General features: G+C 42.5%; 1 protein-coding gene across 1 annotated transcript in view; it reads left to right on the top strand.

Moving 5' to 3' along the window:
* The first annotated feature begins 329 nt into the window (after positions 1 to 329).
* The window catches only part of LOC143982658 (cytochrome P450 2A5-like), a 37,285-nt gene continuing 11,005 nt past the window's right edge, over positions 330 to 26,609 (top strand). The window contains exons 1-7 of the mRNA XM_077481563.1: positions 330 to 552; positions 8,411 to 8,573; positions 10,560 to 10,709; positions 11,904 to 12,064; positions 13,178 to 13,354; positions 13,685 to 13,826; positions 16,497 to 16,684. Of these exons, the coding sequence (XP_077337689.1) occupies positions 373 to 552; positions 8,411 to 8,573; positions 10,560 to 10,709; positions 11,904 to 12,064; positions 13,178 to 13,354; positions 13,685 to 13,826; positions 16,497 to 16,684 (1,161 nt within the window). The 5' untranslated portion in view covers positions 330 to 372. The remainder of the gene's footprint in view (positions 553 to 8,410; positions 8,574 to 10,559; positions 10,710 to 11,903; positions 12,065 to 13,177; positions 13,355 to 13,684; positions 13,827 to 16,496; positions 16,685 to 26,609) is intronic.

Below are 26,609 nucleotides of genomic sequence, written 5' to 3' on the forward strand. Positions count from 1 at the left end.
CACATTATTTTGTTATTTTTGTAAATATACGGGCTGTCCGTTTTGTCTCATTTAATGCAAACTAACTGTGCTTGTGTTCTGAATGACATATAAGGAAAAGGCTCCTTACGTGGATTGTATTTCTAATATACAATCTGCAGCTATCTCCGCACATAATCCTGTATACCTAACCCAGGTCAGAGATAATGGAAGTTGTGGTGTCACACAATCTTATTTCGGCTCTGCAAATGTTGTACTTTGGACTCACGTGTCCATATATAACATATAGTAAGAGGACAAAGTCACACCCAATGAGCTGACTGATCATATCTATATATTCATGTGACTGTTGCTGCATACAAAACGCTTCCTGTGTTCAGAGTGTTTGTGACAATGGAGCTGGGAGTGATAAGCTCCATTCTCCTAGCTGTCTGTGTCAGTCTTGTTGCATATTTGTTCTCATGGAAGAAGAAGCTGAGAAGCCAAAAACTGCCTCCTGGACCACCAACATTGCCCCTGTTAGGCACTGTTCTGCATGTGAGCGCCACAGAAATGCCCCAGTCTTTGAAGAAGGTAAGCAATGAAGGAACAATATGGAGAATTAACCACTTAAGGACTAGCCTCGCTTTGAGATTTTGGTGTTTACATGTTTTTTTTTGCTAGAAAATTGCTTAGAACCCCCAAACAATATATATATATATATATATATATATATATATATATATATATATATATATATATATATATATAACATTATATATTTTTTTCTAACACCCCTAGAGAATAAAATGGCAGTCATTGCAATACTTTTTTTCACACCGTATTTGCGCAGCGGTCTTACAAGCCCGCATTTTTTGGAAAAAATTCACTTTTTTGAATAAAAAAACAAGACAACAGTAAAGTTAGCCCAATTTTTTATATTGTGAAAGATAATGTTACGCCAAGTAAATTGATACCCAACATGTCACGCTTCAAAGTTGCGCCCACTTGTGGAATGGCGTCAAACTTTTACCCTTAAAAGTCTCCATAGGCGACGTTTAAAAAATTCTACAGATTGCATGTTTTGAGTTACAGAGGAGGTCTAAGGCTGGAATTATTTCTCTGGCTCCAACGATCACGGCAACACCTCACATGTGTGGTTCGACCACCGTTTTCATATGTGGCCGCTACTTACGTATGTGTTCGCTTCTGCGCACGAGCTCGCCGGGACAGATCGCTTTAAAAAAAAAAATGTCTTATTTATTTTACTTAATTTTTAAAAATTTTTTACTGTTTAAAAAAATAATAATCTGGATCACTTTTATTCCTATTACATCCCTTATAATAGAAAAAAGCATGGCAGGTCCTCTTAAATATGAGATCTGGGGTCAAAACGTCCTCAGATCTCATATTTGGACTAAAATGCAATAAAAAAAAAATTGACATTTGAAAAAATTATTTTCAAAAAATTTGCCTTTAAGAACTACGGGTGGAAGTGACGTTTTGACAAAGCTTCCGCCCTGTTATGGTATGGATGGGGCCATCTTAGCCTTACTCGTCTCCATACCCAGGCACTGAGAGGACCCGATCGCCTCCGCCGCTGCCGACGGCTCCGGTAAGCGGTGGAGGGCGCGAGTGAGCGGTGGGAGGGGGAAGCTTCCTGCATTATCATTGTAGCACTGACCCCCGAAGGAGCTGCTGATAATTGATTGGGCCTGTACTCTGCTCTCTTACCCCCAAATAAATTAGCTCAACCCGCTTGACACAGCTGTGTAACAGTGTTGATGTGAAGCTTAACAACAAGGAACAATCCCACAATAAAAATGTGCACATGGTGTACCCTGACCGTTACCTGGGTGCCCCTTGTTCCCCCTGTTAGGAGAATGAATAAGCTTCACACCAATTATGATTAACCAGAATGTAATTTTACTGAACTGGTTTAAAACAGTGGTTACAATAAACTGTATCAACATCCAAACTTAATGTGATAATGCAATGAGTATTCACAAATTATTAACACTTAAAGGTTGCTCGAATGACCCCAGCAAGCACGTCTCCAAGTGGGACTAGTATCCAGAGTGACAATGCCTTGACTCTGGGCACCTTCCCACTTCCAGTATGGCCGCATTAAGCACACTAACAAGATTATGAAACACAGCACAGTATGATTACTCAAGGGCTCCCCCGTGAGGTATGATGCAGTCCGTTGCTATTGGAACTGAAACATAAAGCCACCAAATGAGAAGTGTAGTCTCTGTTCTTCTTTCTTCTGCTAGATATTATTGTCACGTACCTGGTTTTGGAGCAGAATGCAGGGAGCGGCCTCTCGTAAGCCTCTGGCTGGAGAACCCCTGGTAGTGGAGACAGGGACTCAAGAGTTCAGAGGGCACAAGTGCCTGATAGATGGCAGGTGTGGGACTGGTTCGGACCTCTGAAGTAGCTGGAGAAAGGCAGCCAGGAACAGCAAGCTGAAACTGGTGACTGGAACATGCAGACAGCTGGGAGGGGTTCTGTAGTGCAGCAGGAGCACAGGATCTGCAGGCTGCGAAGTGGTGCACAGGAACCTGGCAGGAACAGCGGAAGTAAGGAGGTGCCTGAGCTTGGCAGGAACTCTGAAACAGCTGACAGCAAGGAGGTGTCCTGTAGTACAGCAGGAGGGCTGGATCGGCAGGTTGCAGGAAAGTGCTCAAAGGTCAGACAGGAACACAGGCAGAGTCAGACAGGCCGGATCAATACTAGCGGGCAGAGCAGGTACCAAACAGAGGCAGAAGGGTAGTCGAGGTACAGGCCAGGGTTGGAGGCAGGCAGAAAACAGACGTCGTCAGGAACAGGCCGGGTAGACAGGAATCAAGTCAACTGATAAAGGTAGCAGGGTCACAGGAAACGCTGTAGACTGGACAGCAAGGAGGCACAGTCACAGATTCCCATAAATAGCCCTCTGGACGCCAAAAACAGTCACACGGCACTTCTGCACCCGTGCATACTCATATGCGTCCGCCCATTCCCGTCATCACGCATCCGCGTATGCCCGTTCGCGCTAACGTGCACCCGTGTGCACTCATTAGCGATATCGCGCACCCGCGTGCGCCCGTTCACGCCAATGCGCACCTGTGTGCGCCGGTTAGCTCTTAGGATAGGGATTCTGTGGGCAATTGTCCTTCTTGACAATTATACTGCAGTGTTTGTAATTATACTGCAGTGTTTGTAATCCAAGGGTTTAACAAGTACTGAAGTGGTATGAAGTGGAGAGTAGTAACAATTCCTGCTCTGCAACACACTTGTAAATGTCTTCGGTGTAAGTATCCCTTAACCGTCAATCACCTATCAATGAAGTATAGGCTTTGAGCCCTGATTGAACTCAGTCTATATGGATGACACCTCTCTGTGTGGCACTGCAGGTCTCAGCAACTCTGTAGGATGAGTCTAAGTGTGTTAGGTGCATTAAATAAATTCTGGGCGTCAGCCCTCTCACCACACCAGGCCTGGAAAGCTGGGGACCTCCGCTCCAGTTATCTCAGTCCTGCTGCCAGCCAGCACCGTCAGCTGTTCCGCTCCGCAAGATGACTGGGATCCTCGCTTGGCTCCGTCAGAGGTTCTGGATCCACAGACCCGATCACACAGCTTCTTCAGCACACTGCAGTAAGGCACAGTCAATGGTTACTGCTTCGCTCTGCACAATGTAGGCCGCTCCCTCTGGAAAACTCCTTCACAGATCCTTACAGGCAGGCCACGTGTCCAGAAGAGAAAGAAAATGGCTGCGCCGGCCCTTTTATTACCTACCCAGCATGCAGTTCAGCCACTCAGTGTTCATGGGTAGGTAAGTGGGCACTGTAGGTAGGTGAGTCCTTTCACAAAGTAAATACGTGAACCACTTCCTGCTTAACTAGCAGGTGAAAATTTAAAAAAAGTCTATTTAGGTTGAATACCACCAGGGGGAGCCAAATACCAATCTTGTATGATTGGTTAATGTACAACATTACATGGCAAAAATTCCAGCGCTACATCATAACGACACAAGAAACTGGCGTGAATGGCATGTAACACATTTACCACATTTATGCCCTGTACACAATAGTCAGAAAAAACTTGGATGGTTTTTCCGACGGAATTCCTCTCAAGCTTGGCTTGCATACACATGGACACACAAAAGTTCTCTGAACTTTCGACCATCAAGAACGTCGTGCCGTACAACACTACGACAATTCGAGAAAATTAAGTTCAATGCTTCCGAGCATGCGTCGAATTGTTTTCCGAGCATGTGTAGGAATTTTGCATGTCGGAATTTGTACAGACGATCGGAATTTCCGATCGGAAGTTTTTTCCGACCGAAAAATAGAGAACCTGCTCTCCATCTTTTGCTGGCTGGAATTCCGATGGAGTTTACACACGGTCGGAATTTTTGATCAAAAGCTCACATCCGACTTGCTGGCAGAATTTCTGATCGTGTGTATGGGGCTTGAGGGCTCGTTTACACTTGCGGTTGTGGCGGTGGTAAAACCCAGCAGCCTTGGACATGGGCGTCCGCAAAACTTTTTTCAGGGGGGGCATCATTTTTGGGTCACCCATGCACCTCCCCTTTTCAACAATGTCATTATCACATTATCATGGTCAGAGACTGCAGACGTAGTACAGTTCCTAAGATTAGTAATGGATAATGACCAACAGGCCCTTTTACCAGACCCAGCGAAACTACAACAATGATCCCCCGGCTGGACGATCGATCACTCTGGGTCCCCCGGGGGTGACTTTGGTCAGTAGTGTAGCATGTCTGTACCCTGGTCTCTCCGGCTTCCGCCTGGCACACTCCTCATTCTTTGTCCTGTAGCACTCTCTCCCTCAGCTTTTTTCCAGGCTGCAGTCTCTCAATCTCTCTCTTGATCGAGCTGTAGCCTCCTCCCTGTGGAAAATGGGGCTGCCAATCTTTGGGACTACATGTCCCATGATGCTCTCCTCTCCTGGTCTCCTTTGATTGGCCCTCAGTTATAGCCAATAGGGAAGGAAAGGAGCAGGCGGGAAGCCCCGATAGCGACACGACTGTGCTAAATTTAAGATCTGATCCCCAATTCCAGGGGGGGAGCACTTGCCCCTACCTGCGGACGCCCATGGCCTTGACTATACACATGCCATGGCTGTGATGCTTTGAGGAATTATACCTCCTGTTAGGAATAGGGCCACGCTGCAACCACCCCACAACTTTTCACGACACAGCGCGGGTTGTCATTATTTAGAGAGTTAAAACAGGCGGTGAGGAGACGATACAATGCCTCCTCATTTCTTGTCTATGGCTATTTGAAGAGCGATCCAAACATGGATCATGCTTCAAACAGCAAAGGAGGTGTAAATGAGGTTTAAAAGCTCGTTTGGATGTGCTTTGAAATTTTAGAGACTATGAACACCCATTAACACGCCTATCGCAATAAGATGCGTTGTTGATGTACTTTCAATATAGCAGAAGTGAGCGCTAAATCAAATACGTAGCAGCTGGCACATAAAAGGTGAAGTATATAATCTCCTAATAATTTTATAAAATCAAATATAGTGCAGTTCTCTCCAATGAAAAACAGTAAAATGAAATAACATTTTCATAAATTATGCAAACATATGTAGCACCCTGATGTTTAGGCAAGGTTGTTCTTAAACTTATCTGCCAGGTATAGTTGCCTTGGCCAATTGTTAGGGATCAATTGATTTCACCCTAAGGCCCCTTTCACATGGGCCCCTTTCACATGGGCAGGTCCGCCTGCAGGTCTATGGAGCGATGGATGTCAGCAGTGACATTCGATCCCTCATAGAGGAGAGCGGAGCTCTGACAGATCTGTCATCCGCCTGCTCAGTGGGGATCAACAGAGCGATCCCTGCTAAACAAAGCGGAGTCCGTACACGGAAACGCCCAGGTGAAAGGGGCCCAAGTCTGGAAATACAGCACTTCTCTCTTCTGTCGCTGGGTGGCTGGGTGGTTGGTGACCTTAGATAAGACAAGGACGATGCAAGGACAGATTAGGAGTATATGTGGTGTCTCAGCCAATCGGCAGGTGTTTTCTTGGGCCCCTTTGCCAGTTGGGAGAACCTATATATTTGGGTGGAGTCAGGTAATCAGTGTTCTTTGCCACCTGGGCGGCTGTCTGGGTGGACACGTGTTGAGCTGCCCATGCTGCTAGGCCAGAAATTGGCCTATCCTGGGTACATCTGGCTGCTAGGCTGTCTGAGAGTCTATCCAGAAACAAGAGAGCAGTGCACGGTTGGTCCTGCGGCTTGCAGTCCAAACAGAAATGACGGTTCTGCTGGCTGGAGAACCTGTCGTGGTCGAAGGTAGGTGGGAAGCTGTCGCCACTAAGGGACCGACCCCTTATTAACAGGGACCCAGCCAGTGGGGTGAAGCTTGAGGAGTATCTGGAGTGCCAAGCCAGGGACCCAGCAGGGAATCAGGGGGTGACACTTGAGGAAGATATTGAGTAAGAAGATTGGAAGAGCTCACGGGATTCAGTGGCAGTGAATCAGCAAGTCTAGTGAGAGAGACTGGGAGCTCAGTGGGCTAAGAATCTACAAGAAGTGATTGTGGAGGAAGTAAAGGAGTTTGTTACAGCTTGTGTTAGGAACTGTTATAAGACTGCTGCCATATGAGAAAGCGATCCTACACATGCAGATTTGGTGTCTTGCTGGATGCTTGTCCCTGCGTGGCTGTCTACCTATAAAAGTCTCTGAGTCTGCCAATTAACATTGCAACTACCTGAGGGTGTCCTGGCCATAACCCTCTCTCCCACAGTTCTGTTCAAGAGAAAATAAATCTCTTTGCATTCAAGAAGTGTCTGGCGCCCATGAATCTATCTTGCACTACACCCACCATGCCTTGTAACCCACTCTATATGTAAGAATGTCAGCTGTCCCTGGCTCTGAAGGTTCTCATTAGTCTAAAGGAAGCCTGGGACCTTGCTACACATATAAAGTCCCATGCATGTGACAGTTAAGATTTCTTTGGTCACATCACTAACCTATCCATGGGACTTTATATGTTTGCATAATTTATGGACATTTTATTTGACAGTTTTTCATTGGAAAGCACTGTGCTATATATGTTGATGCCCGTTACATGCAGTTTTGATGTGTTTGCAGTGCGTTAAAGAAGAACTCCATCTTTCCACACAATTTACATAATTCTTTTAGGCCAAGCTGGCCCAAACAAACCTTGTCCTTCACTAAACTGTGAGGCTGTTAGATGTGCGGTATAAACTGTATGTATCTGAGGGCACATACAGCACTGTGTTCTGGGTGCGAGCCGAGACTTCCTGTCTCATACCCGGAACACAGAAGAGTCTACTGCAGCGGAGCTCAGCTACTCAGAGCAAGCAATGTATTCTATCAATGAATATAAAGCTTTCTCTGATTGGCTGAGTCAGAGAGGTGGCCTGATGATGTCATAACCTCTGATTCAGCCAATCAGAGGAAGCTTTGTATTCATTGATAGAATACATGTTTTGCTCTGAGCGGCTGAGCGCCGCTGCGGTAGACTATTCTGTGTTCCGGGTATGAAACAGGAGGTCTCGGCTCGCACCTGGAACACAGTGCTGTATGTACCCTGGAACACAGTGCTGTATGTGACCGTAGCTAGATACAGTTTATACCCCACATCTAGAGGCCTCACAGGTTAGTGAGGGACATACTTTGTTTGGGTCAGCATTGCCCAAAAGAACTTTGTAAAGTGTGTGGAAAGATGGAGTTCTTCTTTAAATGACGCTTTCCAGACACTTCCTCTGAGTTGGTTTTCATTTGTATGAATTTCATGCACTATTATCTCAACTAGCAACACTTTCTAAATGCATGTCAAACTTTCAAGCTGTTTGCTGTGGGAGCACTCAACAAGAGGCAGTTGCCAGGAGCACCGGCGAGGGAGGGACCCAAGAAGAGAAGGATCTAGGCTTCTCTGTGGAAAACTCAGGGCAGGTAAGTATAACATGTTTGTTATTTTTAAAGAACAAAACTGAGACTTTAGACACCTTTCACAATGGAGGTGTTTTTCAGGCGATTTAGTGCTAAAAATAGCGCCTGTAAAGCGCCTGAAAAAAGCCTCATCTGCAAACCCAGCGTGAAAGCCCAAGTGCTTTTACACTGGGGTGCTGCACTGGCAGGACGTCAAAAAAGTCCTGCAAGCGGCTTTTTTGTGGAGCTTTAGAAGTGGTGTAAACACGACTACTAAAGCACCCGTGACAATTGAAATCAATTTGCAGCGCTGCCAAAGCGTCTCGGCAGAGCGCTTTGCAGGTTTTTTAAACCCTTTATTCAGCCACTAGTGCCTGAAAAGCACTGCAAAAACTACAGTAAAGCATTGTTGAAACTAGCGGCGCTTTACCGATGACGCCCCTGCGCTGGCAGTGTGAAAGGGCTCTCAGTATCACTTTAAGATTCACTGCATGGCCAAATGAAAATTCCTCAATAATCCCATGTTGCTCCTTTACAGCTGAGTGAGAAGTATGGACCGGTCTTCACCATCTACATAGGCAATGAACCACTGGTGGTCTTGATTGGCTATGATTGTACGAAGGAAGCATTTCTGGATCACAGTGATACTCTCAGTGCAAGAGGAAACACCTTCTTTTCCAAGGCGTTTTTCAAAGATTATGGTGAGTTATAAAGAATAGAGCCTATTACATAAATTGTCTTGAAGTCAAAATCGAGCAAGCTTTTTGTGTGTAACTTTACTGGGAGTTATTTTTTTTCAAATAATCCAAAAGTAATATTTGACACAGACCAGGTAGGTTGAGTCAGAATCTGCCTTCCTTCCTAGTAGAGTTGGGTGAATGGTTCACCCCGAGCATGAGTTTGGGCCTAACATTGGCTGTTCAACCCTTTGACAAACACCCGAATTGTCGGGGCGACCGTTTGTTCGGCCCGCCGAATGACCACAATGCACTGTGCTGCCCTGCAGTGCATTGGAAGCAGGGCACGGAGCACTGTCAGAGCCATGATTGAAGAAAGTAATGATGACTCTATCTAATCATGGCTCATTGCTCTTTGTTCCGCCCCACACTATGAAAATATTCTCCCCATAGCAGACATTTTCAATGTGATATTGGCGTGGAGAGAGATAGAACAGGGCTCTGTTCAGTGCTACTAAAGAGTTAGTGTGCTATTGGGATTCTATTGTGAGTGAAAAGTATCAGTTTAGTGTGAATCTAGTGATAGTGCAGTATGAGTTTTGTTTGACCATTCATTTTTACTTTAGTGTTAGTTTATTTTGTCAGGGCAGGATTCCTGCAGTATATTTCAGTGTGTTACTGCACATTTAACACAGTATCATAGGCGTAACTAGAACCTTCAGGGCCCGGTGCAAGGAACCATGATGAGCACCCCTGACCCACCCTTCCATCCATGCCCTGGGCTTCCAATTTTAGGAGGGTGTCTATGGGCATCCTCCCAGAACTCTGCCTCCCATATGCCCCCTGGGACATGCATCCAAGATAGAACTGTATGGGAGTAAAAGTGTGCATTCTAGTTCAGAAGATTGTGAGCCGGGAGTTCTAAGGGAGGGGATCTCAGTAAAGTGTGTATTGTGTCGGTCAGTGTATGTGGTTGGGTAGCAGCAGCCATTATTTGAGGGTAGGCATCTGTGGTTGAAAATGAAGCCAGCAGGCCCAGGTTGAATTGTATTTGGATAAAGATTGCTTGGCTATATAAATCAATTCTTCCATTTTCGCTATTTTGTTGATGTGCTTGAACCATTCTGGAAGAGATGGTACACAGGGAGAGCTCCAATGGACTGGTATGCATTACTTGGCTGCATTTACCATGTGCATTGTGAGTGATTTGTGATTCATTTTGAGAGAAAATTAAGTGTGGTTAAATAGATATTGTGCTGCAGATTAATATAAAGTATCATATATCACTTAATGTATGATTGAGTGTATTTTGGACCAGAAAGAGTGGAGGCACGGACATTCCCACCATACGTGTAAAGATGTCCACGTCTTGCTGGCATCTCCAGAACTGATTGGAGTGGGATGGATCGAATTTGTGTAACAATTCTGGGGTCCTGTATGATCTGGACAAAAGTTTATCATTAGTGTAGCACCCTCTAGTGTGTTAGAAGAAATAGAAGAGTTTCTTTTTAGAATAAATACATTTCAGAAAGCTGTGCTGGCCGCCCGACATGTTCTTAGCAACCGATAACATCATTGACTGGTAGGACATGGGCAGGTGGCCTGCACAGCTTTCTGTTTTGCTAGCAAGAGTACAGAGAAGTCTTCACAGAGCAAGGCACAGTCCAATCTGAATAATGTGTCTGGGTAAACAATGAAACCTGGACACATGAGTCAAAACCTGGACTGTTCAGGTGAATCCCAAACAGATGGCAACCCTATCATGTGGCTCAGTTCCCATCCACTTGCTCCTTCCGTGTTGCCTTCCAGAGACAGAAGTGCTAATAAATAATTATACCCAACACTGTGATAGTAGCAGCCAACAGTAGGTTCAACAAATCCAGATACGTTAATTCTTTTATAACTCTTTATCAATCTATCTCAGGATTGTTAACACAACCTTATTTTAACATATGAGTATAGGTCCAATTTATCCCGCATTGGTTAATTCACAAAAGCTTTCCCCTATAGGAATTATATTGAGCAATGGGGAACGCTGGCAACAGCTACACAAATTCTCACTGACCACCCTGAGGAATTTTGGCATGGGAAAAAGAGGAATTGCAGAGCGGATCCAAGAAGAGGCTCATTTCCTGGTGGAGGAGTTCAAGAAAAATGGAGGTCAGTAAAGATGTAGGCATAGAGTATCAAGTACCTACAAACTCTAATTGTGTTATTTATACATGTAACCAAAATACCAACTGGTCCTTTGTGACTTAAAATAAACCAAAAGGATTAACCACTTCCTGCCCAATATAGGTATATATACGTCTTCGGGAAGTGGTGGTGACATCAGGATCATGGCTTTAGCTACAAGCATGTTCATGGTATCATTCTTTTCAGCAGGCAATTCTGTACAAGTTAAAAGTAATGTGAGTGGCTATTCAGCCGACCAATTACTTTTACAGGCAATGAAAGTGGGTCACCCCCCCCCCCTCGCTATCTTTCCCCGCTATCCTATCATCATGTGATTGGTCACATTGAATGCACTATGAAAAGTGGATATAAAGGAAGTTCCTTCCCATCTTCTGTGCTGTCAGAAACTGTAAGTGAAGCTATTACCAGCTTAATAAAAACACACTCTAAAAAGTCAAATGGCTCTATGCACAGTGCACCAGTGCATAGCAGTATGCAGCTAGATATTTCCCCAGTATAAGTACAACAGTCGGTACTGTTTACACCTAGATGTTCCTATTAATCCCTGGTTTCATGTGCTGACATCATCAAGCTCTGCCCTACGTGCTACCTCACATGATCCCTTTAACTTCCTCAGGGGAGGTGTCCCTCACCCTCACATGACAGTGCTGGTGCTTGTTCACTGGCCTAGACTGTCCCTTGGGGACACAGTATGTAGCCCCCTGTTAGCTCCGCTAGGGCGATTTAGAGTTTGAACAAGGTTTCCTTTTGTTTCTTCCACTGCTTAATGAAGCAGTAGGGGAATGAATGGAAAGATTTTGAACTGGGAGAACAACCCTGAGGAAGAGATTTTATTGAAATATATTTATTTTGGCTAAATGTTTTGCGTATTGTAATTTTGTGTTTTATGCTTAAATGCTAAGTCATTCTGAAGAGCAATATCACAGATCAGTTTCTCTGTAGATCCAAAAATCTTTGGACAGTGAGTATGCAATTCATGTTTTGCCCTTTGTCAAAGTGGCCAATCAAATTCACACCGAGGATTTGTAGCCAGTACTGAAATAGTAAAAAAGGAGATTGGTTGGTTAGTAAAAGTAACAGACAATTCTTTCAGATGCTTTGATGAGTGAGCTCCATTTTCTCATGGGTTTATCTTTTAAGTTGTAAAATTTCTCCTAGAAAACTTGTTTGATCCAACGGAATTGCTTCGTTTGGCGGTCTCAAACGTCATCTGCTGCTTAGTGTTTGGAGAGCGCTTTGACTACGAAGATGAAAGGTTCACAAACCTTTTATTCTGGCTGAAGGAGTTTTTGAACACCCTTTCCTCTATATGGAGTATTGTAAGTAAATTCACGGAATGCCTGTGATTTACCTGATGGGAACTGTATATTCTACCAAAGTTTAGATTTTACATAATAGCAACTTGTACCATTTCTTTTAAGTATGACGTAAAGCGCAATGGAAAAACATTCAACTGCCATATATATTTCTAGGAAAACTCTCAAGAAAAAAATACATAGCCTGTTATTTAGCTAACTAGAGTTTTAAGTAAAGTAAAAAAGTGCTTAGTGAAACACAATAGTGCACAGGGTGCCTCTGTGGACCTGCTCCAAAGAGAGGAGGCCTCTAACCCCCAGAACCCTCTGAGGAGCAGAATTTGTCAAAGTGGAAATTAACTCTAAATTATTTTAACCAAAGATAGGTCTTTCTCAAGTATTTTCTAAAATGAATTAATTAAGGTAGAGGTTCATTTTCAATGCATGGGGCAGATAGATCTTTATAGCTACACATCCTCCTACTAGACTTCAGTGTTATTTTAAAGAACTTATACAAAATGTTAGTTCCTGGAAAAAAATGTTCAAAAATAAATAAAATGCTAGTGTACGTTTTTTAGACCGTTAAAAAAAATCCTGCCTAGCTAAAAATAAGTTTTGGCTAGAATGAGGATGGGCAAAAAATATGTTTTTCTGTGCATCCGATGTGGAGATTCACCCTCTCTGTGTCCTGTTTACCACTATCACCAGCACTGAAAGTAAGGAAAGACCCAGAATTTTATATTTCATTCCAACGGGGAATTTTGCTCTGGTGACAATTGTCTAAATAGTCATTTACTTTACCTGCAGGAAGCAAAATTAATTCTTCCTAGTGATGCACAGATGACAAACTGTATTGAAAACTTTAAAAAGATTTAATTTTTATATATGTTTTTCTAATGCAACCAACACATTTACTACTTTTTCTTTAATTGGAGAACAGCTCAAATGCTGAGCAAAGCTCATATTAGATCATGAGGACAGATCTTTCTTCCTTGTACATACAGGGATGGGACCAATGCACATAATTTGGCAGCTTACAAAATTGCATTTCTACTAGTCTTGCACCTTCATAGTGTAAACATATATTAACATAGTTTTATCTCACCCTTAACCTTTTTTTTCTTTTTGTTTTAACAGATGTTAAATGTGTTTCCCAAAATATCACTGTACATCCCTGGTCCTCACCAGAAAGCCTTCAGAAATTTTGGCAAAATTAAAGCATTTATTTCGGAGTCTGTAAATCATCATAAGAAGACTATCGATATCAACTGCCCACGAGACTTCATTGACAGCTTTCTCATAAAGATGGAGAAGGTGATTTCTGCTAACCATTTAGTTCCTACTTCTAATTTAGGTCATAGTGCTTTTTTTTTCCATCTAAAATCAAATGGTCATTAAGAGATTGTTTTCTTTTTGCTAGTTTTTGAGGTAGGGTTTAAACATTTGTGAGTTGTTTAGTGCTCTTTGTGCCAGTTTGGAGACACTTCCCTTCATTTTCATCTAAGATGTCTTCCTGTGTGTTCCCTGAAGCAGGAAGTGAGGTGAAAAACCCATCTCCAATCAACCTAAAACTGGAACAGGCTTTGAGTAGAGCTTCATTCTGTAGTGGTAGTCACTAAAAATGTGTCATCTTAATACCCACAGGATAAGGACAAGCCAAACACTGAATTCCATTTTGAGAACTTATTTGCAACAGTGATGGATTTTTTTAACGCTGGAATTGAAACAACCAGTGCCACCCTAAAAAGTGCTCTTCTCATCCTGCTCAAACACCCGGATGTGGCAAGTAAGCAACATATTATTTCCTAATATCTGTAGTGCTACGTCTTTATAGCAAGAGTATGGCCTTACCTGCTTTAAAATAAAAACACAGGTTGCTATTTCACTAACAAACAAGGACAGAATAAGATCCAACCATATTTGTGTGACTTACCTATTTATAAATCAACCTACTTATGCCATACTGAGCAAGTCCCTGCCCCACTTTTTCTTGGATAGGATGGCTACCCTGCTGTTGTTGATCCATCCCTCCGCTATATTGTGTCCTATTCTTGGCCATAGGCCTGTTTCTTGACAACCTTGACCATATGCCTTAATATTTATGAATTAAGGAATATCCACACATAGAATGCATTTTCTGAACTTTACTGTAACTTCACAAAGATTTCTGTGACAGCTGACATCCCATTTGACATACTAGCAGAATTCATCACCACGGAATGCCATACAAAGTATTAGACATCCTTTAGTCGTCATTTCTGTGGAGAGCACAACCACATAATTTGTAAGCCATCTTCAATTTGCACCTCTTCTCCTTGGGAGCACCAGAGATTTGGGGCCACTTTCCTATGCATACTAAGTCCACAGCATCTAACTTCTATCACTAAGTAGGATCAAGTTGCCTTTGATAGTATACCAGTCTGTCCCCATATCCCTCTATGGATCTGCCCAGCTGGACAAACTCCCAGATGGCATATATTCCCAAGCTTCCACCACTACTCACAAATTCTGTTCCACCTTGCGTGGGACTTCATTCTTGCATAGGGTCCTTTAGAGAGGAGTTCTTAGATGTTTTACATCTTAGCAGCTTCGGGGGGCTCCCATGGTCCATCTCACTCAAGGCTCCTCCGTAACTGGCAATTAAATGGGCATTAACTACACCCATGACATGGCTAACACCCAATTACAAATTTTACCTACCATAAAATACTGGGAACAGAGCCATCTAGTGGCAGACAAGCTAACTATACCTGCCAACACCTAAACTTGGGTAACAAATGGTTACAATGAAAAGAGAACATTTAGTTATTAGTCTAAAGCTGGCCATGCACTGTGCAAGTTGGCGTGATCCTGAGGAATCAAACAATGTTCACTCAGTGGTTGGCCCTGCTCTGTTCAACAAAAGTCGATCATTTAGCAATCAAAATACAATAGGCACAGTGGGAAATTTGTCCATCCACATTATATAGTGTGGATGGAGGAATTTGTTTGTTTTTCTCTTCTGTTCAGCCTGCAAGATGAATAAAAAATATAAAATTTAATTTGAAGAGGAATATTGTTGTTATGGCAGCAGCTAGCTACCATAACCCCGCTTTCAGATAAAAGTGATCTCTGCAGCGGATTTGCAGCAAGATCACTTTTATTGGCTTATTAGAGCCGTCGGCAGTGGTGGGGGTGATTGGATGTTTTCCCTAGCCTGACATGGAGACGAGTGAGGGGAAGATGGCCTCCACCCATCTCCATATCATTGCAGGGCGGAGTCAACGTCAAAACGTCACTTCCGCCCATAGCTCTTAAAGAGGAAGTAAACCCTGATGAGTTTACTTCCTCTTTCATTCCCTGCAAAGGCAAAGCATAATGGACTACTATGCATCAGTAGTCCATTATGTGTCACCTGACGATGTCACCGCTGTCCCCTGTAGTCCGGCGCATCCATCTTCTCGGTGGGGTCTCGCAGCTCCGCCGCTGTCATTCGGCGAAGCCACGATAACGTCACTCCCGCGCATGCGCACGGGAGCCGACACGCGCGGCATCTTTGTCGTTTACGATGCCGCACTCAGTGCGCCTGCGCGCCGCTGTCTACGGCGCATGCACCGTAGACAGCGGTGCCTGTCTTCGGGGCAAATATCTCCTAAACCGTATAGGTTTAGGAGATATTTCTTGGACCTACAGGTAAGCCTTAATCTAGGTTTACCTGTAGGTCAAAGTGTGTTGTAAGTGTTTACAACCACTTTAAAAAAATACAAAAAAAAATGGCCCTTAAACGACAATTTTATTTTTTATTGCATTTTAGTGTAAATATGAGATCGGAGGTCTTTTTGACCCCAGATCTCATATTTAAGAGGTCCTGTCGTGCTTTTTTTCTATTACAAGGGATGTTTACCATTTTATTCTCTAGGGTGTTAGAAAAACATTTTTATAAAGTAAATTTCTAGCAAATAAAAATGTTTTTAACTTGCAAACAACAAATCTCAGAAAGAGGCTTGGCCCTTAAGGGGTTAATTTCATAATGAATACACCCCAATTCTTTATTCTTGTATTTAAAACCTAATAGTCATGCTAATGTATCATGAGCTGTAGGTATAATAATTAGTGGGGGTTCCCTGAAAACTAACAATGATTCAAGGTTCCTTTGGGGTAAAAACTTTTGAGGAAGGCTTTTCAGTGTGACAGAATTTCTCTGTGTCCAATGACATATTCTTCCAATGCTTATTTGCCCTCTGTTGTGACCCCTATATCTGTCCTGAGTTTCACTACTCACACTTGAGTCTTTAGCATGGTTTGCATTTCATATTTTTAAAGACTTACAAAATAAGCTTAATTTGTATTTATGGAGGCTGCCCCAAAAATTGGGGCAAAGGCACTCCTCTAAAAGTAATAAAGTGTTTAACTCAATGTACAAAACACATTATTTTTGCTTTGCTCACGATTATTGCTTTGTTCTGTGTCTGCACAGGAAAGATGCAAGAAGAGATAGATAATGTCATTGGGCAGAGTCGATCACCTTCAATGGAAGATCGTATTAAGATGCCATATACATATGCTGTGATTCATGAGATCCAGAGATTTTCTGATGTAGTTCCTTTGGGACTTCCACACACAGCCAGCAAAGATACAGAATTCCGAGGGCACAACATACCAAAGGTCAGAAGCTCTGTGCACTTTACTTTCTAAACCAATGGAATACCAATGCTTCTCAGTTACTAGCCTTCTCTCAGTGCTATGTTTATAGAAAAGATGAAGATTCTAACACTGCCATACAGTATGCTCCTTGTAAAGTTTTTGAAAAACTGTTATGCTGCATACACACGACCGGACTTTGACGCACTAGGTCTGGCGGTCCTCCCGGCAGACTTTCGGCAGAGTTTTAACAGATTTTCCGAGCGAACGGACTTTGCCACACACAAGCACACCAAAGTCCGATGGACTAGACTAAGGAAGTTCATAGCCAGTAGCCAATAGCTGCCCTAGCGTTGGTTTTTGTCCATTGGACTAGCATACAGACGAACAGATTCTTCGACCAGACTCGAAAGTCCGTCGGAAAGATTTGAAACATGTTTTAAATCTAAAGTCCATCTGATTTTTAGACAGCAAAGGTCCGATGAAGCCCACACACAGTTGAATTGTCCAGCAAATTCGTTCCGTCAGACCTAGTCCGTCGAAAAGTCCGGTTGTGTGTACGCAGCATTAGGTCTTCATCTATAAGGACCTGTATCAATGGTCTTTAGTTTTCTTTAAGTGGACTATGCATTCCCATACATGTTTATGCAAATGTGAATTCTAAATGATCTCAGAAGAATTTTAAACTGATGTCAAACCGATGCCATGAACACAAGCCCAAAGCTCATTGACACAGACCCTAGCTGTCATTTTTTTATGGGCAACAATTCAAAATGTTCTTTGTGTGCAACCATTCTGCCAACCAGCATGCCATTGCTGAATTCAAAACTCAGTTGTCAAGACTTGCCATTTACAGCAGCAGCTAGCAGAAGCAACACATGCAAGTTCATCAAATTACTCTGTACAAAGTAAAATGAACAGCCGCCTGTTCTCACCATTATTTTAAGACTGGCATCTGACTACCCGAAGCCCACAAAGGGCACAACACAGAAACCAGTTAAACACTGCATGCTACATTATAGGATATCCTATAGCTCCTGACCCTTCACTAGCCAGCCTCCATTTAGGCATCCATGACCCCCCCTCCCCCTAATGTTAGAGTAGTGCTTATACATTTATTCTTGGCAGCAAAGCTCACATTTACTAGGTTGTGGAACTCATCACAATCACCATCTGTCACTGACACTATTACAACTAATAACCACCAATATGAGATGAAGAAACTATTATCGATTACAGACCTAACAGTTGTGACATTTAGGAAAAAATAGTAAATTGGGCTGTCTAACCCTAGATCTACAATTTAAAGAGATATTAAAGCCTTGTTTTTTTTTTTTTTAAATAAAAACATTTAAACGTTTAAATAACATGTTATACTTACCTGCTCTGTGTAATGGTTTTGCACAGAGCAGCCCAGATCCTCTTGTTCTCGGGTCCCATGCCGGTGCTCCTGACTCCTCTCTTCTGCCAGGTGCCCCCACAGCAAGCAGCTGTGAGCTCCTGACCAGCTGCTCTGTGTGTACATTCACACATGTAGTCGCGGCTCTGTCCCACCCCCTCCATCTCCTGATTGGCTCACTGGCTGTGATTGACAGCAATCACAGCTCCCACTGCTCCCATTGCTGTCAAAAGACAATCAGAAGTGAGAGTCCCCGAAGAGCAAGGCTCTTGCGGATATCGTTGGATCGAGAGAGGGCTCAGGTATGTGTGAGAGGGGCTTGGGGGGGGGGGGGGACTGCTGCACACAGAAGATATTTTACCTTCATGCATATAATGCAATAATGCATGAAGGTAAAAAAACCTTCAGCCTTTACAACCACTTTAAAGTTTGATAATGCACCACTATATGGTGCTTGTGAATATTCTTCCTTGCTCTCTTACTAATCAGCAAAATTATTGTGATTGGCCTTGTTCTTGTTGCTCTTCTCATTCTTCCTCTGTGTTCTTGTCCTAAGCACCCCCTCCCTCCTCTTCTTCCTTTCTCTATACCTGCTACTCTCTGCCATCTTCCCATGCGCCTCCCATCCCACCCCTTCCCTTCTCTTTCTGGTGGAGAGCCCATTCTCTTCTTATTGCTTTGTTGTTGGCTGTTTTATGCCTTTATGTCTTTGCCAGCACTGTATTATTACATCTATTTGTAAAAGTTCTCATTACTGATATGGTATGTCTCTGCCATGTACTTTTTTGTCTTGGTTTTAAACTTTCAATAAAGACCCATTGGCATTAAGCACTGCATGCTAAAAGAACAGCCATCAATCAACTGAAGAAGGATCGGGGAGGAGAGTGGGAACTTTTCTGAAGACTGAAGGAACTTCAGGTCAATGCCCTCTCCTTGTGTTATTTAGGTAGTCTATCAAGACATTAACTAGCCTAGCATTCATTTTCTGTTCATGTGCAAAAGCACATTCTCAATTTTTCTCCCTCCTTCTAAAAGTAAAGACTCCCTGACACCAAGGTTTGATGGGCCATTCCCCATTCCTTCTTGTTTCCACTGTGGGTGTTTGATGTCCATACGTATATTAAAGCTTCCTCAGTTCCGGTGCCATGTCAAATAGTGTCCCCCGTCGGATAGTGCCCGCTGTGTACTGCGCATGCGCAGTACATACGACAAGCAGATTCTGAAAATACAGGTAAGCCTATAATAAGGTATAACTGTAGGTACAGTAAATATCTCTTAAACATGCATTGTTTATGAGATATTTTCTTTAGTAGCAACCGGTGAAGTCACTGCCGCATGTGCATTGTGCTCTCATGGCTCGCGCACGCATGCTCAGGAGTGACATTATCACTGGATAGGATTGAAGAGAAAACCCACGCTATGGGAATAAAGTATATGTGATAATAATATAGAGTTGGTCTGCTGCTATAGTGTAAGGTAAAAATCCCAAAAGATGCAAAAATGAATATTACACTTAGTGCTGCTTCTTTAACTTAAACCAATACAATATCTAGCATACCTATATCAGTACATGCAATAACATAATATTACTTAACAATATAGTAGTAAAGTGCTCAGTGCAAATTTAAAGCGCAGAAAAATAAAGTACAATCATATAAAGTCCATCCAATATGGTGTGCTGAATTTGAAATTAGTTGAAGTGGTTCTCGGGTGACTTTGCGTGCTCCCCTCCTGGGTCCCCACTCACCAGAAAGAAACTTTAAATACTCCTGCAAGTATATCCAGAATAATATCTCCTGTCACTGATAGCATTGATGAGTGTTGACACTACATAGGAACGACTGCTATCTTCCACTGTTGTGCTTAAAAAACATATAGATGTTCTAGATCCTTCCCAGCTTTCACGGTGAACAGACATCCATTTTAAGTATATGGCAAAAATGGGAAAAGAGTGTATATAGTGTAATACTGTGAGGTTTATTTATAAAATCCAAAAATATTACACTTACATCAAAAAACTTTAAAACATGCAGAGAAACGCCGCCTTGGCGTGCAATCGTCACTAGGTCTCCTCAGCTTGGCGCGTTTCGCCCCTCCCACTGGGCGTCATCAGATTAGATGTTCTGATGTTTTTTGATGTAAGTGTTTTGACGAATGTGTAATATTTTGGATTTTATGAATAAACCTTGCAGTATTACACTATATACACTCTTTTCCCTTTATTGCCATATACTTAAAATGGATGTACGATCACCGTGAAAGCTGGGAAGGATCTAGGACAGTGATGGCGAACCTTGGCACCCCAGATGTTTTGGAACTACATTTCCCATGATGCTCAGCTACACTGCAGAGTGCATGAGCATCATGGGAAATGTAGTTCCAAAACATCTGGGGTGCCAAGGTTCGCCATCACTGATCTAGGACATCTATATGGTTTTTTTGCACACCTGTGGAAGATAGGAGTTGTTCCTATGTAGTGTCAGCACTCATCAACTCTATCAGTGACGGGAGATATTATTCTGGATATACTTACAGGTGTATTAAAGTTTCTTTCTAGTGAGTGGGGATGCAGGAGGGGAGCACGGAAAGTCACCTGAGAACCACTTCAACTAATTTCACAAGTTCAGCATACCATATTGGATGGACTTTATATGATTGCACTTTATTTTATCACTGGATAACCTGGAAGATCATAACCCAGAGGGCAGACCAGATGAAGAAGGAAGCCCTGTCAGCAGTGACAGTGTGCCACTGGGGGGCTTTGCTTTAAGGTAAGTCTGCCATAATGTGCTAGTATGCATACTAGCACATCATGACATTTATTTTTTATTTTTTTGCATTTTTCTATTGCTTTAATGTAAATATTAGTTAGCACGCTACTCGTTGTAATTTGGAGTTCTTATTAAAAGTCTAAAGGAGTGAAGCAATATGTCACCAATAGTCCTGCCCCATAGGATGTGAAATCAACACAAAAGTTAACCTACTCAAATCACTGCTAAATAAACCTAAATTCCCACATATACAGAAATCTTTGATAGTACAGTATACATACAGTATTTACCCCAAATGGAGTCTAGAGTGACTGTGTAAGGCTGGGTTCACGCCTATGCAAATTGGATGCGGGTTTTCTCGTATCCAATTCGCACAGCAGGAGTTTGTGACCAGCTCTCTATGGTTCACACATCTCAATTGCGTCTCCGAATTGCACAGGAGTCCTGTGTGTCTTTTGGTCCATTTCAGGTCCAAATTCAGCCAAAAATTCCTGTTGAAATCGTACCTGAAATGGTGAATGGAAACGCACTGGACTCCTGCTGTCAGCCGATGTGATCTTTAGTGTGAACCCAGCCTAAGTCAAATAAATATATATGCAAATGATACTCAAATGATTATACAAAGTGTCCATAACAACCATTTAGCAATAAATGTTAATAATACTTTGCAAACAATAAACATCTAATCCATTTAATTAGTGCACCTATCCATACATGCTGTTCAGGTGCTCATACATAGAAAAGCAATTCTGTGACATTCGTGTACTGCTATATAAATCAGAAGTACCCTCCACTGGTCATACTATGCGCTCAACTCTTGGGGAGACCCTGTCAGGGGTCTACATGTACCTTCCCCTTAGGGATATCAATCCAGTGGTCTGCAACTTACCTGCTGGTCTATGGGCTCCTGCTCCCTTGTATGATGTCCCTTAATAAAGTGCCTTGAAAGAATATTCATACTCCTTGAAATTTTCCACATTTTGTCATGTTACAACCAAAAACGTAAATGTATTTTATTGGGATTTTATGTGATAGACCAACATAAAGTGGCACATAATTGTAAAGTAGAAGGAAAATGATAAATGGTTTTCAAATTTTTTACATAAATAAATATGTGAAAAGTGTGACATGCATTTGTATTCAGCCACCTTTACTCCAATACCCCTAACTAAAATCTCATAGAACCAATTGCCTTCGGAAGTCACCTAATTGAAAAATAGAGTCCACCTGTGTGTAATTTAATCTCAGTATAAATACAACTGTTTTGTGAAGCCCTCGGCGGTTTGTTAGAAAACCTAAGTGAACTAGCAGCACCATGAAGGCCAAGGAACACACCAGACAGGTCAGGGATAAAGTTGTAGAGAAGGGTTAGGTTATAAAAACCTTATAAAGGCTTAGCTTTAAAAATATATCCCAATCTTTGAACATCTCACAGCGCACTGTTCAATCCATCGTCCCAAAATGTAAAAGAGTATGGCACAACTGAAAACCTACCAAGACATGGCCGTCCACCTAAACTGACAGGCCAGGCAAGGAGACCATTAATCAGAGAAGCAGCAAGAAGCCCATGGTAACTTTGGAGGAGCTGCAGAGATCCACAGCTCTGGTGGGAGAATCTGTCCACAGGACAACTCTTAGCCCTTGTACACACGGTCGGAGAATCAGTCGGAATGTGTCCTATCGGACCGTGTTGTTGGATAATCCGTCTGTGTGTGGTATGCATCGGACTGATTCCATCGGAATATCCGTCGGACCAAATTTTCCAACATGTTGGAAATATTTTCCGACCAACTGGTCTGATAGGACATACTCCGATCATGTGTAGAGAATTTCGATCGGACAAAGTGCCACGCATGCTCAGATCAAATTCCTACATCAAAGCTATTGGCTACTAGCCTGAACGTAGTCCCATCTTAATGAATCACGTTCTGAAAGATCGGATTTTTCGACAACTTTGTCCGACCGTGTGTATGCAACAGTTTCGGACAAGATCCAACGGACAAAATCCGACGGATTTGGTTGTCGAAATGTCCGACCGTGTGTACAGGGGCTTAGTCGTTCACTCTACAAATCTGGCCTTCATGCAAGAGTGGCAAGAAGAAAGCCGTTGTTGAAAGAAAGCCATAAGAAGTCCTGTTTGCAGTTTGTGAGAAGCAATGTGGGGGACACAGAAAACATGCGGAAGATGGTGCTCTAGTCAGATAAGTCAAAAATTTAATTTTTTGGCCTAAAAGCAATTTGCTATGAGTGACAGAAAACGAACACTGCACATCACCCTGAACACGCCATCCCCACCATGAAACATGGTGGTGGCAGCATCATGTTGTGGGGAAGCTTTTCTTCAGCAAGGACAGGGAAGCTGGTCAGAGTTGATGGGAAGATGGATGGAGCCAAATACAGGGAAATCTCAGAAAAAAACTTGTTAGAGTCTTCAAAAGACATAAGACTGGGGCAAAGGAGCACCTTCCAGCAGGACAATGACCCTAAACATACAGCCAGAGCTACAATGGAGTGGTTTAGATCAAAGCATATTCATGTGTTAGAATGACCCAGTCAAAGTCCAGACCTAAATCCAATTGAGAATCTGTGGCAAGACTTGAAAATTGCTGTTCACAGACGCTCTGCATCCAATCTGACAGAGCTTGAGCTATTTTGCTAAGAAGAATGGGCAAAATCTCACTCTCTAGATGTGCAAAGCTGGTAGAGACATCCCCAAAATGACTTGCAGCTGTAATTTTAGTGAAAGGTGGGTCTACAAAATATTGATTCAGGGGGGCTGAATACAAATGCACGCCACACTTTTCAGATATTTATTTATAAAAAATGTTGAAAACCATTTATCATTTTCCATCCACTTCACAATTATGTGCCAATTTGTGTTGGTCTATCACATAAAATCCCAATAAAATAAATTTAGATTTTTGGTTGTAACATGACAAAATGTGGAACATTTCAAGGGATATGAATACTTTTTCAAGGCACTGTATACATCACGAGAGTAAGGAGAAACCTAACATAGTGTTTATCTGTGTAAAAACTTGGCCTTTATTAAAAATAAAAGGTTACACTCACATTTGCTGGTGCACTATCTCTGGTGCACGCAGGTGGCTCGCTAGATAAAATTGGGGTGTAGGCTCCCCTTCAGGTCATTAAAACATCTGCAGATCCTCGGCCCTGTATTCCCCAGTGGCTGACTGTCTGCTTCCTGATTGTGCTTGATGATGTCACAGTCTCTGCCCCGATGAATTTTGTCACTAAACACATGGCTTTATCAAGAGGTAGCCTCTTGTTTGAGTATCATTTACATATATATTTGTTTGATTTACACAGTCACTTTAGACTCCATTTGGGGTCAATATTTATACGGTCACATATTTCTGTATATGATTTAGGTTTATTTACCAGTGATTTGAGTAGGATATATTTTGTGTTGATTTTACACACCATGGGGCAGGATTATTGGTGCGATTTATTTAGATCACTTGATGTGCCGCTTACACACAATCAGACATTCCGACAACAAATGCTCGGAGCTTGTTGTTGGAAATTCCAACCAATGTGTAGGCTCCATCGGACATTTTTTGTCAGAATTTCCGACAACAAAAATTTGAGAGCTGGTTGTCAAATTTTCTGACAACAAAATCCGTTGTTGGAAATTCCGATCGTGTGTACACAATTCCGACGCACAAAATTCCACGTATGCACGGAATCAAGCAAAAGAGCCGCACTGGCTACTAAACTTCATTTTTCTCAGCTCGTCATACGTGTTGTACGCCACCGCGTTCTTGACGACCGGAATTTCTGACATTGGTGTGACCGAAAAGTTTGAGCCAATATCCGTCCGAAACAAATCCCAGGATTTCGTTGTCAGAATAGTATTGTAAAAGCAACCTCATATATTTAAATTGCACATATTTATACCCTGTAGGATACACATAGTAGCACAGAAGTTTCCTTATCTTTCTTATTAAAAGTAAACCTTTACTGACAGATATATGGGAGCGGTCATTGCTGTTCCATGGCTGAAATTTACTAGTCATTGAGCTGTTATGCTAATAGACTCGTCAATAATTTCTAAATCGCTGTCCAGAGCAAGTAGGTAGATTTCCTTGTGTGTATTATTAAAGGGGAACCTCACCCAAAAGGGAAAGTTCTGCTTTTCTTCCTCCTCTTTGCCTTCTCCATCATATTTTGGAATGTTTTTGAGGGGGGGGGGGGGCAGGTACCTAATTTTGACAGGTGTCCACTACCCACTTTTTTTCTGACCACCTAGGCAACCAAGGAGGAAGTTCTCCCCCCTCCCCCGCATCACCCCCCCCCCCCACCTGCAACCTCTTGGGACACATCACAGGTCCCAGGAGGCTGCAGGACCATTAAGATAGCAGCTTGTGCATGTGCAGGGGAGAGTCAGCTGTGAAGCTACAAGGAATCACAACTGGCTTCCCACAGTAAACATGCCAGAGCTCAGATCCATAGACCGGAAGATGAGGACAACACTGGATCCTTGGACAGATAAGGGTCCTTTTTTTAAAGAAAAATCAGCAGTTACAGTATTTGTAGCTACTGACTTTTATTTTTTTAAGAAACTGACTGAAGCTCCTCTTTAATGACTCAAAGTATTGGATCCAGAAGATCAGCATGACATCTAGGCAATTATCATCTGCAGAATGGTAGGTCAGCAACGAAATTCTAAAAACAAAAAGCATTCCTCTAAAAAGTAAAATAAAAACAAAAACTGGGACCTCATAATTTTCCAAAACAAGAAATGTTTAACAAAAATGTAATTGCAGCTAGAGCTATGATAAAATAGTTTGTGAAGAAAATAGAGCTGCGCGATTAATCGTAACAGAAAAAAAATAAAAATAAAAAATCCTGATCTCGATTCAACCCCCCTCCTAATCAGCTATTTCCATGATTCTATGTAAACAGTGCAGAGCCGAGGTCTCAAAAAAAAAGCTGGCAAATGTTTATCAACATTCCTCAGCGTTGGTAAATGAGGCCAGTTTTAACGTCTTAACTGCTTGCCGACCAGCTGCCATCTTTATACTGTGGTAGGTCGGCATGATCCCGTGACCCGTCGTAGCTGTACGTCTGCCCCTTTAAGCGGGATAGCAGGCACGCGCATGCCTGCCGCACTGCGGGGGTGCCGATGCACATGGCCAGCGGTCGTAATGACTGAAGGCCACGCGCAATGGCGGCACAAGAGGCAGAACAGGGATGTGTGTGTAAACACACACATCCCTGTTCTGTGAGGAGAGGAGAGGCAGATTGTGAGTTCCTACTAGGAATCTATTGTGAGTTCCTACAAAGGGATCACGATCTGTCATTTCCTCCAGTCACTCCCATCCCCCTACAGTTCGAACACACACTGGGGAACACAGTTAACCCCTTGATTGCCCCTAGTGTTAACCCCTTCCCTGCCAGTGACATTTACACAGTAATCAGTGCATTTTTAAAGCACTGATCTCTGTATAATTGTCAATGGTCCCAAAAATGTGTCAAAAGTGTCCGATCTGTCCGCCGTAATGTCGCAGTCCTGATAAAAATCACTGATCGCCTCCATTACTAGTAAAAAAAATAAAAATGCAATAAATCTTTCCACTATTTTGTAGACGCTATAACTTTTGCGCAAACCAATCAATATACACTTATTGTGATTTTTATTACCAAAAATATGTAGAAGAATACATATCGGCCTGAACTGAAGAAAAAATGTGCTTTTTTTTGAAAAAAAAAAAAAGGGGGATATTTACTATAGCAAAAAGTACAAAATATTGTA

The sequence above is a fragment of the Lithobates pipiens genome, unplaced genomic scaffold, assembly GCF_037356315.1.
Source record: "Lithobates pipiens isolate NorthernLeopardFrog02 unplaced genomic scaffold, aLitPip1_a1.2 Scaffold_1, whole genome shotgun sequence".
Taxonomy (NCBI): domain Eukaryota; kingdom Metazoa; phylum Chordata; class Amphibia; order Anura; family Ranidae; genus Lithobates; species Lithobates pipiens.